The sequence below is a fragment of the Abramis brama genome (assembly GCF_963993115.1).
Source record: "Abramis brama genome assembly, chromosome: 24".
Taxonomy (NCBI): domain Eukaryota; kingdom Metazoa; phylum Chordata; class Actinopteri; order Cypriniformes; family Leuciscidae; genus Abramis; species Abramis brama.
The window spans coordinates 19,491,887-19,505,511 of NC_139986.1; the positions used below are offsets into that span (position 1 = coordinate 19,491,887).

At 37.3% G+C, this 13,625-nt stretch overlaps 1 protein-coding gene across 3 annotated transcripts; it reads right to left on the reverse strand.

Annotated features, from left to right (window-relative positions):
• Nucleotides 1-1,530: 1,530 nt before the first annotated feature.
• Nucleotides 1,531-12,710, reverse strand: nup58 (nucleoporin 58). 3 transcript variants are annotated; one of them, XM_084102710.1, is made up of 14 exons: nt 12,341-12,710; nt 11,792-11,949; nt 11,644-11,676; nt 10,724-10,993; nt 10,475-10,637; nt 10,329-10,394; nt 9,378-9,552; nt 9,215-9,294; nt 8,996-9,114; nt 8,801-8,883; nt 7,486-7,687; nt 3,814-3,897; nt 2,572-2,664; nt 1,531-2,284 (listed from the first exon to the last, which is right to left on the reverse strand). In XM_084102710.1, the coding sequence occupies exons 1-14, from the start codon at nt 12,418-12,420 to the stop codon at nt 2,115-2,117; spliced, it is 1,776 nt and encodes a 591-aa protein (XP_083958836.1). In that variant the 5' UTR covers nt 12,421-12,710; the 3' UTR covers nt 1,531-2,114. The 3 variants fall into 3 exon arrangements, with proteins under 3 accessions (XP_083958836.1, XP_083958837.1, XP_083958838.1); XM_084102711.1 differs by lacking the exon at nt 2,572-2,664; XM_084102712.1 differs by lacking the exons at nt 2,572-2,664; nt 3,814-3,897.
• Nucleotides 12,711-13,625: the final 915 nt, after the last annotated feature.

The following is a 13,625-nucleotide window of genomic DNA, read 5'->3' on the forward strand; positions in this document are numbered from 1 at the left end:
CCACTAATACTGTTCACTTGGAGTGAATTAAAACGAGTGAGCGAATTCGGACAGCCGTTGAGCGTACATCGGTTGTAACGTTACACACGTTACGGGCTGTAGTACTCGAGTCCGGACTCGAGATCGCTTTTCTATGGTCTCGGACTTGTCTCGGACTCGCTGGTATTTGGACTCGGACTTGCCTCGGTCTCGGCCACTGGTCTTGCCAAATATGGCTTTTGGTCTCGACCGAGTCCAGGTTTCTTTATTATGTTCCCAGTAATCACACATACGTCGCCGCGATATTAAAACAATATATTATTGGAGGGAAAGTGAAACACTGGCCACCTAATAAGTATTTCGGCTCTTTTTCGTGAGCCGACTCGTTTCACTCAGCTCACTGAAAGAGCTGGCTCTTTTGACTCTAAAAAGGCTCTTTAAAAAATAAATGTTTAAATAAACTCGCTGAAAGTCCACCGCTAGTGCAACGTGAATATTCATATTTTTAATTGTCCATAACACCCCGAAAACTAGCCTGCTTGCCTTGCACATCTAATTAATGGGCAAAGTTTTCCGACTTTTTTTCTTACCTTTCTTTCTTTGCCTATTCCATGAGTGGTAGGCGCAATGACTGGCTGTTTTAAAATATAGCTAATATCGAAACAAAATAACCCAGCTCATAACTTGCAGGTTTGCTTAGTGGCAAACTTTTTTCATTTGATTGCTTCAGCCGCCACCCACCCGAATTTAATTAAAATATTATTTTTCGTCACCGATCCGCGGTTTATCCGCATCTCTTTTGTGTGTGTGTGTGTCTGTGAGTTGTCTCGGTCTTCCCTCATGCAGTTTAATTGGTTGACATCGCGTGTATGATTGACAGGAACAGAATGTAAGGCTGATCAGACAGTCGAAACGAATGTGTTAGGCCTAGGCTATATAATTATTATTAATTTTTTGTTGTTCTTTGAATTAGTCAATTATTTTAAATAAAATTAAAATTATTCATTATTTCATTATTACATAATGATTTAATTTCTATAGGCTATATTTTTTAGCAGACTTTTTTTTTCCTGTCCTGGACTCGGTCTTGACTCGGACTCGAACCTCTTTGGACTCGGTCTTGACTTGGACTCGACAAAGGTGGTCTTGACTACAGCCCTACACGTTAGTACAGTGCAATGTGGGATTGAATGAGTGCACTCAATAACGTCCACTATGGTTTCGGACACCACTACAAAAGGGCCCTATTTGAGATGGGGGTGATTTCGGATTTAGCCTCAGATTTCTATCACACGTAATTTTTGTAAATTTCACGCCAGTCTGGCATGGACCGGGTGTTTTTGCGTGTATGGGTGCATTTAAGCTAGATTCAAACTCGCATATTGCCTTTTCAAATGCACATACTTAATTATTAGTAAAATGAATAAAAATATGAATACACTTACACAAAATCATATATATATATATATAAACAAAATGTGTGTGTGTAATATATATAAAATGCATTCTTTATACAAACTTCTGCCGCATACAAAAAGACTCAAAACAATATAATTGTCGCTTCTTTTAATAACACAAACTTTTCAAAAAATACATGTTTGCACAAAGTCTGCTTATGTATAGAAATTTTTTTCACTATTTGGTAACAAAGAGACAAAAAACAAAAATGGGGTATACAAACTTAACATTCTTATACAGGTTGACATCTATTTGGTACAATTAACCAGGAAACCGCTTACATAGGTCATCTTAATAGAATGGGTTGACATTTACAATCACAGCGCATGTGGTTTAAAATAAAGCCACTGACACAGGTAAACTTAGTTCAAAAGTATCTTCAATACCAAGAGCATCTACATCAAAATTCCTTCACAGGTGTTCTTGTGCATCAGTTAGCTCTTATGCAATTCATCGGAAAACAGTAAACAAGAGAACACAGCACAGTCACAAGGGTAAAAGGGAGAGCCGAACAAATCCTTTAATGGCATTCAACAGGGAAAACATTTATGCACACACACACACACACACACACACACACACACACACACACACACACATATATAAAAATAAAGATCTGAGAGACACATCATCTTTACCTCGTGACATTTCCCTTTACCCCACAACAACTTGCTGTTTTATCTCTTGCCCCTCTTGTTTCCCGCTGGTGGTTTTTTGAGCTGTAGCAGTGGCCCACCTGCCCCAAATCCAGGAGTTTGTGTGTTGGAAACGCCAAAGGTCAACCCAGCCGATGCATTGATGCCTGGGTTACTGAAGTTGAAGCCCGAGGTGTTAGATGTTCCAAACCCTGATAAAGAAATAGAGTTTAAAATGAGAAAGTGGAGAGATTGATCAACTTTTACTGCTAACGACAAGCATTATTGGGCATTTAAGCAAGCCACATTACAGCAGTTAAATAAACCATGCAAATTTTACATTTCAGTTTCTCTGATATGCAGTTTACCCTTAAGCAGCATGATGTTAATGCATTCTGGGGGAAAAGGGAGATTAGATTTAAAGGGTAGCTGTTGGTAATGGTTAGTGTTGATGAAAGCGGGGAAGAGGGAAGAGGGAGGAGGGTGCTAACAAACACACCTGCGCTCAGGCTCCCTCCAGATGGCTTGCTAGAGGAAAACCCGAACGACAAACCTCCTGTTGCGCCCCCAAACCCAGGGCCGCTACCAAACGCTGCCGAGAGACAGAGGGGGGGCATTTAGGCAGTACGACTACATATACACCAGAGATAACCTCGCAGTCATAGGGCAGGGGGAATGGGGGCTAGGAATGAATGATGAGTTATATATGAGATTAACTAAAAAAAAAAAATCATGAAGGAAAAACATGAAGGAAATGTGAAAAATACAAGTTTCTCTTTGCATTATTATGACAAAACAAGAGTCCTGATTTGTTCCACATCCTTGAAGGAATTGTTCACTCAGTAACAATTTTTTTTATTTATTCAAAGTAAAATAAAAAATTCCCGTTTTTGCAATAAAACACTATAGATATCATGCTTGCATATCAAGATTTGTCTAAATGACTTATGCACTATATTCAACATTTTCAGTTTTTTTGTTTTGTTTTTTTTTAAAGACCAAAATTGAAGAATCTTTCCCTCTAGTGATTTAATAGTTTAATACAATTTGTGAACTGAACACACCATCACTCACTAAAAGAACTAGCTCTAAAGACCGATTTGTTCATAATTCAGACTCATGCATTGCCTCAATAATGACCCAGTCACAGCAATTCTTGAGATTACAGAAAACTGGAGGGGAAGATTATAGGTGAATAACTTTACACAAAGTTATTGTATAACTTCAGAAGACTTAAGATCCTTGCACACAGAGTCAGAAATAGTCGGCCAAAGATTTTGCACGTTAAAAAATAAATACCTCACGTTGTGTCAATCAGGTCCGTCATGAAAATATTTGGACCGGGTTCTACTTTTTTGCATCCATAGCAAGCATTTTGAAAGTTGTTTTGTCAATTCAAATGACAAATCCGAAAAAACGCATACGAAAATTTCGGACTGTGTGCAAGGACCTTAAATACAGTGCATGGACCATATTTATGTTGCTTTATGCAGTATTTTGTATTATTTTGGAGCTTAACAGCATGCTCACTATGAACTGTCATTGTATGACAAAGGCCTGCATGAAGATTTCTCAAAATATCTCTTTTTTTATCATATGGGTTCAGTGTAGCATGAGGGTGAATAAACAATAAGGATTTTCATTTTGGGGTGAATTATCCCTTTAAGATTGAATGAGAGTGAAAGACTTGTGAAGAGTGTAGAGATGGAAAGGGAGAGGAGAGGTATATTACAGGAAGTACCTCCGAGGCTTGATGAGCCCATGCTAGTGCCAATACCCGAGGAAAATGGAGTGCCAAAACTGGCCCCCAAGGGCGCCTGAGGTCCTGGGACAAAGAAAGAGAGCAGAGGAACTTACTCTCATGCACTCTCATATATCAGATCCATATTATCAATGAGCAAAAAAAATTGATCACAGCCTTGTGAGAGGAAAAACATGCTTTGAAAGCATCTTTTGGACACAGTCCTTATTGAAAGGAAGTGGCACAGTGTGGTTTTTAATTAACAAATAAGAGCTACATAAAAGCATCATCTGAATTACTGTTCATTATGATGGTGCAAATGCAAACTACAATATAAAAAAAATAGGCGCTACTGGTTGCAATTTCAATCTTTTTTTGAATTTACGCACTAATCCGCTTCTAGTTTAGTTTTTACTTACCTTGGAGCAACACTTGTGTTCTTATTTTGATGAATTAACTAAATAACTTAACTTGGGACAAAAGTTACTTATTCCTAAACTACATCTGCTGAACCTGCTGCTACTTAATGCATAAAATGTGCTCCTGTCTCGTTTCCTTTTAGCTGGTTTAAATTTGATTAAAATTTTAATTTAGAGATGTGATAAATCAGCATCTCAAATGCAGTCTTTTTATCCAATTCATTGAGAAATATCAATGATTTATCAGTCAAAAAGAAACAAAGACAAGGGCTTTTTTTTAATAAAAAAACTGATTTATTGTCAATTCAAATTACATTAAACATGACAGACAATTGAGGACAAACTGATTCCTAGTAGTAGCTATGGCATTAACACTGTTCAAAACGATTAAAGCCAACCTGTGCCAAAAATGCATTTCAAACAATGGTTAGGACTAAATGCTGTATCCAAAAGGCACACAATTTCATATGTATCAACAAGCATAATCAAAACAAAACAAAGAAATCAAATTATAAGTTAGATTATAGAATTCACTATGATACTATTTGTAAACAACCAAAATAATAAGCCTCATATTTGTTCCAAGGAATGGAAACGTATACCGAGATTCAGACATGTCTATAAACAGACATCCTGTGTAAGAGCTTTGATAAAGTACCAACACACAAAAGCCACACACTTCCTAAAAGCGTTTTTTAAAACCATGACATGCATCAAGATCATTTGTTTGTATAGTAGATTGGCGATTAAAAGCAAAAGAAAGCCTGTAAGATCTGAGATTCACAATGGCCTGTAGAGGACATCTATAGGCGGACTATCTGATCTGATTCTCACATCTTTCCCACAAATTGGAAAGTGTCTCGCTTTAGTAAAAGTTATTTGAAACGGTGTTAGAAAAGGCATTACCACCTCTACTATTACTCAGACCTTCAAGTTATGACAGCCATGGTAGAGAAAGATGGATTTAAGCATGAAATAGCAGCTTTGAGCCACCGAAAGGCTGAGAATCACAAAAACGGCAGTTCTGAATACTGAAGTTTGGCACAATCCTTCACCGTGGACCCTCAACAGTCCCATAAAGCAGCAAGTTCACTCAAACTGAAGGCTTGAACGTTGTAGCCCTTAAATAAAGTGAGACCATGCACTGTAAAGTGATCACTTGACTTAACTTAAAGTGAGGAAAACAGCCTTAAAATTATCAAGTAAATAAAATTCATGCGTAATTGAAAAAAAATAAGCTGCTGAATTGTCAAGTTCACATAACTTAGGCTAGTTTACTCAATCACTCATGTAGTTTATTTAAGTTTAAGGCAACTGGTTTCCTCGCTTTTTTAAGTTAAGTCAAATGATCACTTTTTACAGTATGAACAACAACTAGTGTTTGTGTATGATTTTCATCTTTATCAGACTTTACTGCAGTGTCTTATAGCCATTTATGATTGGGCTGATTCTATAAGGAAATGCCAATATCTCTCACAACTGGTGCTGTGTGTATATACACTGTGCAACTAAATAAGCCATGCCATTGGTTTAGCGCACTACATATTTACAGTTAATATAATATGCAAAATCACCCACAACAGCCTAGACTTTCTTAGGCACGAAGGCAACGTCCATTTTCAAAAAAAAAACAAAAAACATTTGTATTACTGTTAAAAATCGATATATTGGGAAACCGACAAAATGTGAATGAGGAACAGTCAAGTTTTCGGTCTAATGATTTTGGTTAATGGATCACACTGATAAAGCCCTTTTGTCGACTTATTTCTAGTAAAATCACAAATAATAAATGTCTGTAACTTGATTCTTCTCTATAGACTGAGAACCCAGATTCTGTGACATTGGAAGTGGAACATCTCTCACACCTCCAACCTGCTATTATTGCCAGCAAGTCTCCATGGAAACCACAAATGCAACCATGGTTACAGACGGATGGAGGGTATCACCAAAGCAAAGGAAACTTCAATCAAGAACAAAATACACACAAATTGTGTCATATTCACTGAGCTGTCGAATGAAATACAGTAAATTACCTTAATGCACCTCCGAGTCAGTAGCTTACACACTCCCTTCATACATATCTACACATATGCAAAGCAAACCTCACAGAAATCCAGTTAATTCTAATCATCACAACCACAAAAAGAAAGTGAATGTATATATTTGGGAATAAAACCACCTGACATTATCACTAAACCAAACAAGAACCTAATTGCTGTTCTGACAGATCAAGAAGTTACAATGCACGTTTTCTGTATTTAAACTGATCGATCGCAGATGAGATGTGGAAGCTGAAGCAAAAAGCTTACCTTTAAAACTATTAATTATGAACATTATTCAAGAGTTTTGTATGCAGCTAACAAAATGCATGTTAGCAGTAGAATGCCACCAACTGAGAAAAATATGGAAAGAACTAAATGTGTTCCTGTCCTGAGGTACGGCTATCTCTTTCCTGCATAGCATGTTCATTTTGTAACAGAATTACACCGCTTTTATCTGTATATTGCCATCTAAAAACAACATATTGCTCAGAAAGCCTCAGCTGTTGTGTTGGCAGAAAAGTGTATGTTGGCACTTCAAAATATCAACTTTCACATCTTCCATGGAATATAGGTTTAGTCGATGATTATTATAAAAGTGTTTCAATCCGTGCGTAGCGGGTATGAGTCTACTCTACAAAGAGTTTGGCTACTTTGTGTAGTGTGGCTACATTAGTGCTGTTGTAATATCAGATTTCAAATCCGATGATGTTCGGTGCCACTCGTCCCACCAAAACACAAACAGACCACCTCAAGATGGCAAACCCCCTTCTAAACCTTTACTTGATTTGGAATGTGCCCATTTGACCATGGTTAAAACTTATGGGCTGTATCAAAATAGCATTTGATGCTACTGGTTTACATCTTTCTTTTTTTTTTCTTGATAGAGGAAAGAGATAAAAAGAAAAAACGGAAGTGGGCAAAAATCTCACATCACTAGTTGGCACACGAAGAGTCACATGATGTATGTTAAAAGAACCCTGATGCATGTTAAAAGAACCCTGTTGCTCCATATCTCCAAGAGAGACAGTTTAAAAATATATAAAATAAAAACAGACATGGCACTGACTGAATTTACGGTTTATTCTTGAATTCTTTTGTCTGCTCTGCCTTTCTCTGACATTTCCCCCCTCCCTCATCTTTCTATTCATCCCTTCCCTCGTCATTCTATCAGTCTAGAGGTCAAGATGTCTAGAACTTGAAGGCGGTCAGACCTGGAGCCGGCTGCTGCTGCTGAGTGAGAGTGGCAGCCATGGCAACGGCTGCTGCGTTGGGAACGCTGCCGAAGGGGGCGGGGCCTGTGGTGACGTGCGGAGAGCTCTGCCATTTCTTGCCGGCAACACGCTTCGACTCGAACACGTCAGAGGAGTCATCGAGGAAGGCTCGTCTGTAGCCCAGGTACTGATGTTTGAGAGTCTACAGAGAACAAGAGAAAAGACTTTTTTAAACACAATAACTCTGCTTTAATTCGATCATGAAATCTATATGTATTGATAAATTACTGTGCTTGAGTTATTAGTGCATTTTATTCTAAAGAATGTGTATAATAGACACAACCATTCAAAAGTTTGGGGTAAAAGATGTTTTTGAAAAGTAAAATACCTTTTAGCATTAAAATGATCTTTAATCTTTACTTTAATATTTCAAATAAATGAAGTACTTCCTATTTACCAAAGACTCCTCAAAAAATGTATCACTAGCTGTTTACATGCACACCTTTTGTTTCAGTCGGAATAAATTCATTTTGATTGATGAATCCGAACGAAGTGTTTACATGAATGTTAAATAAAGTGATCGGATTGATGTGCGCGTTTATATGTCACAAGCTTCAAATCAGAATTAAGTTTTTTTGACGTGCACACAGCATGAATATACAGAGTTTCCCGCTGTTTGCACATACTATTCTTCTAAATTGCCTATTTTCTTTGTTTTAAAGAGCAAACTTTTATCTATTTTATGTCCTAATTAGGAGACGACGACGAGCACATGAAGCTTTGTGTCGTGCTGCTTATATTAATCAAGCAGTAAAAACGGCCATTCCCGAGCCCAAAACAAGGCGTCTGTCAATGAAACTTGTTCCGAAACAAGGACTGGCGGGGTGTTGTTCTGCTCCACTTCACAGACGATGAGTGGAAGGAAAAATTTTAGAATGACAGGACAGTTAATTATGACACTTCATTCAACAACAGCTCGTTTACATGTCCTCTCGATCGGATTAGTTAAACCACCCCTAACAATCCGAATGAAATATATTAATCGGATATGGCCATTTCATTCAGATTGACGTGGTTACGTGTGCTTTTTTTTATTCCGACTACAATCAGATTATTAGGATTAAACATAGCTACTGTTTCCACAAAAATTTCACAATATTACTGTTTTCCCGCCTGTAATTTTAATCAAACAAAAGCAGCCTTGGTGAACAGACTTTCAAAAACATGAAACAAATCTTAGTGACCTCAAACTTTTGAACAGTACTGTGTGTGTACATTTAAATGAAATATATATTATCCCATATAAGAAACTTACCTTAACATTCTCATGAACTGCATGCAACTGTGCAGCAAGTGCAACAAACGTCTGGTAGAGTCTCTGCATGGCCAAGGACAAATCTACATGATAGATGACATCATAAAGTCACTAGGATACAAGACCTACGTTTCTATCATGTGAATCAGGGCAGTGTTTTATTTAGTTGACCGATAGCATAGTGCAGATTAAGACCTTGAGGTGTGATGTGGGAGCCACTGCTCTGGGTGGTCAGATGATTCTCGAGTTCTTCAATCTGCTGACGGTACTGCTGTAACTGCACCTCAAATTGCTCCACCAGAGACCGGAAATAACTGGAGGGAGAGATGGACAGCGCATTGGTGGACAATGAATAGTAGCAACTTTTACTGCTATCAATGGTCTTCAGTAGTAGAAGCACACTAATTCACTCACTCAGACGGTGCTGTGTTTTCATGTTGGAGTCCAGGAGGGGTCTTCTGGGTGCGAAGTGCGATATCAGCATTCTTCAATTCCTAGATGAAGAAAAAGATAGATTACAAGATTGAACAATGCTTAGCTGAACTGTTTGCAATGGTCTAAAGGATATTTGTCTAACCTGAGAAGTTTCCAACTTCAGCTTGTCTATGGAGAGCGAATTTCTCTGCAGCCCGCTGGCACAGACAGAGAGGAGCTGTCTGAGAGTCTTGATGTCCTCCTGCACTTTGAGAATGGCTTTAGAGGACATTCTGCTGATCTCTTCCTGGACTTGCTTCTGTTCCTTGACAAACTTCCTGAGAAACAACAGATATTAAAGTTAGCATGAAACAGAAGTTGTGATTAGGGCTGCACAATATTGGAAAAAACTGACATTGCGATATTTTGTTTTTCTGTGATATATTGTGATATGAAAACAGTTTCACCAGAGGAACAGCTCTCTTTGGAAATAATGAATCATTCTAGACTGATTTGGGTTGGTTTTGTAGGGGAGTGAATCAGCATAGATAAATAAGATAGAATTAAACAAATTACAAGCACACATAAATACAATAGGACAAAGATTCAAATAAATTAAAAAAAAAGTGCAGAAAATGAATAATCAAATGGAAAAATAATACTACATAGTCTTTACTGCATAAATTAAATATAATCAGTTAGGGCTGCTCGATTATGGCAAAAATGATAATCACGATTATGTTTGGCCAATATTGAAATCACAATTATTTAACACGATTATTGTTGAGCGATATGATCAAAGTCTTATTTCAGGTACATTTTAAATATCAGTGAAATTTCAGTTATCGATACTTCAGCAAAAACTAATACTAGGTTAACTAATGTCAAAACGTCATCAGAGAAGAGAAGTCATGCAGGAAGGAAGGAGTAATTTTGATTAAAGATTAGGAGGGCACATGAATTAAAAATAAATAATGATGTGCACGGATAAATAATTTAAAATAAACACTGCAATATTTCATTAAATGTCATCAAAAATGTTGTTAACTTTGATTTCATCGTGACTTTAAGCAACAGATCAACTTGCAATCAGACCAAAAAGTGGTGAACTCACTGAAAGTTATCCACATCTTGACAGATCGGACCAGGGAGGTTTTCCTCTTTGAGGGCTTTACTGTCCCTGTAGAGATAAACAGCAGGGTAAGGAAATAATATAATACCCTAGGATGAGTCAAAAGGTCATTGTGGTGTGGTTCTTACTCTGGTCTGGTGCTGGATAACTTGTCAGTATTTTTTTCAGAGGAAGTGCTGAAGTCCACTCCACCCAGGCCGAGACTGGGCGCTGCGACAGAGGTGGCTGCGACAGAGGAAGAGACTAAACCACCCAGACTCAGAGCTCCACCTAATGTAGACTGTCCCAACCCTGAAACACACATTAAATAAGTAAGAGACAAAAAAATACTAGTTTAAACTGAATGTAACATGATCACAGAGCGAAAAAAGACTGACCTGTCAAGGTAGGGTTGGAAAAGAGACTGGAACTAAAGGAAAAACCCGGGGCAGGTGCAGATGAAGTGGTGGTTGCTCCTCCTAAATTAAGGGAGAAGCCAGTGGAGCTGGTCTGGGGTGCTGTGGAGGTGAGGACGGAGCCCAGAGTCAGACCTGTGCCTGGAGGTGCAGAGGTGGTGGTGGTCAGTGAGAATGGTGCAGCAGAGGCCGCTGGCTTGCCGAAACCCAGGCTGAACCCAGTGGATCCAGCAGTAGAGGTGGTAAGACTCCCTAAGGACAGGCAAAAACAAAAAGTGGAAATGAGTAAAGCATGACAGACTAAACCAGTGGTTCTCAAACAGGGGGCATCAGCAAATGTCCAAGGGGCTTTAAGATGATTTTAAATCAGACAAAAGTAGAAATTAAATAAGTTAATACAACTAAAAATCAAGATATTTCTTATTTATACTCTCCCTTCAACAATATGTTTTTTTCTTTGAAGAACCAGAGTTCAAACAGTCTTGGAAAACCGGGATGTATGAGGTTGCCTATTTTTAAAATGCCCCTATAATGTGTTTTAGCACATTAACTTTAGTTAGTGTGTAATGTTGCTGTTTGAGCATAAAAAAAAAAGATCTGCAAGGTTCCAAAACTCAAAGTCCACTACAAAGGGAGATATTTTATTTAACAGAATGTTAAACTAGAGTGAAAACTAACAATCTAATAAAACATGCTTCAGTTATAAAGAGTTTAGAAATAGTGAGTAAAAAATACACAGATATGTTTTAAATATTAATTATATTTTGTAAAAAAATAATATTGCTGTTGACAATTTGGGGGGCAGCAATGAAGTCAAAAAGGTTGAGATCCACTGGAATAAAGTGATATAAAAAAGCAACGGAATAAAGTGATATAGAAATGATTAAATCTCTTCTGCTTACCTAAAGTAAGGCCAGTAGTGGAAGGAGCAGCCCCTAAAAGTGTTAAAAAGATGGTGAATTAACAATGACAATGGTATTTATAATTAAGCTACCAAATTAGAACAATGTTAAGTAAATCAGTTTTTATGTCATAAGAGCAGCCAGGAACCTGAGGCAGGTGTGTTAAAGGAGAATCCAGTTGTTGGTTTCTGTGCAAATACACTGGACCCAAATCCCAGTGTGGAGGTGGTACTAGTTGCGGCCGGTGCAGAGGACGGCGTGCCAAAACCTCCGAGTGTGAATCCACCCGTGCCTGCAGCAGGTGTGCTGGAATAGGATATATCAGAAATTTTAAAAAAAAGTGTGTATTATAAATATTACCTAATGAAATTAAATATATACCTGCACCTTAAAGAGACAGATCACTCAAAACGTGCGTGTATAAATTTATGTGTGTATATATATATATATATATATATAGAGAGAGAGAGAGAGAGAGAGAGAGAGAGAGAGAGAGAGGTGTGTGTGTGGCCTATATATTCTTCTAAATCTGTTGATGAACACAAAAGGAGACATGCTAAATAACTCAAGTTGACATTATGCTTAACATAATATAAACCAGCCAATTCAAGTTAATATGCATTCATGTTTTGCACATAGTTAGTTGAGTATAACTCATTTAAACTGAGCACAATGTTGAAAGCTAACATGATCATACCTGGTCGCAGCTCCAAATGAGAAGCCCCCGCCGGTGGCGCTGGACCCGAGGGTACTTGTGCCGAAGTTAAAGCTGGACATTCTGGACTTAAATTCCCAAAACTTGACAATCAAATAAAGCGGGTCCGACCTCGTGGAGGCCCTAAACACACTACCTAGGACATACGCAGCATAATCAAAGCAACTAGCACAAAATTCTGAAGCGTATGGAGAAAATATAAATAAAAAAACTAGTAGGCCAAGGCCTACTTTGTTGTTGTTGTTTTTTTTTTAAACGATTAACGTTATGAGTTTCTAAATATTGAAAACGTTGCTGCTCTGTGTTTCCGCGCAAAAGCGCCTCTCTTTTTCTGTTTCTTTGGTTTTGCGGTAAAGTTCAAATATTATTTGCTGCGCCGTATTGCCCCCTACTGGCTTGGAGAGTCCATGCAGGTGCGTTTTAAATGCAGTGTGATTGTGTTGAATGAACTCTATCTAGGACTTTCTTTTTAATATTCTGTCCACCTTTACAGGCATATTGTCACTATTTACTAATATCAGAATACTCTTTAGCCTTGATGATATTTTAGTGGTGTTGCATTCGCTAATGAATCTCTTAAATGAATCTAGTGCAAGAATTATGATTACCATACACAAATAGCACAACACATCATGCAAAAAATAAATAAATAAATAAATAATTCAAATATACACAGCATCTAATAAAAAATGAATGAAACAATACATCTGCTTTGTTGCTGATGGTGAGGGAAAAAAAAAAATGGTTAAAGAATAATTTGAGTGATTAATTCAGCGATTCACCCAAATGTGACGGTCGCTAATATTTTTAATGAAAGGATTGAAATAAAAAATCGAGTCAAATGGATCAATTATTTGGATAAATAAAATGGAGGGAATTCTAAATCTAATGCAAGGAATTTAAAACCGGGATCCAAGGTGGTCCTTGGAAAAGTTTAGAGGGAAAAAAGTATAAAAACTAACTAGCTAAATAATCAAACAAAAAATTAAACAAAAATAAAGTAAAAATATTAAATAAACAAATGTTTACAGGAAAGAAATATATAAAAAATAAACAAACAAACAAATAAATAAATCTAACAGTACTAAAAATTAGTAGTTCATAGAAAAAAATATTTATAATATAAAAAATTCAGATACATTTATACATGAAAATATATAGCTCCTTATTAAATTTTAGAATGGCGGTCCCTCGCACGAGGATGGTCATATTTAGGGGTACGTGGCATCTAAAAGATTGAAAAACCTTGCTCTAATGATAAGGATAA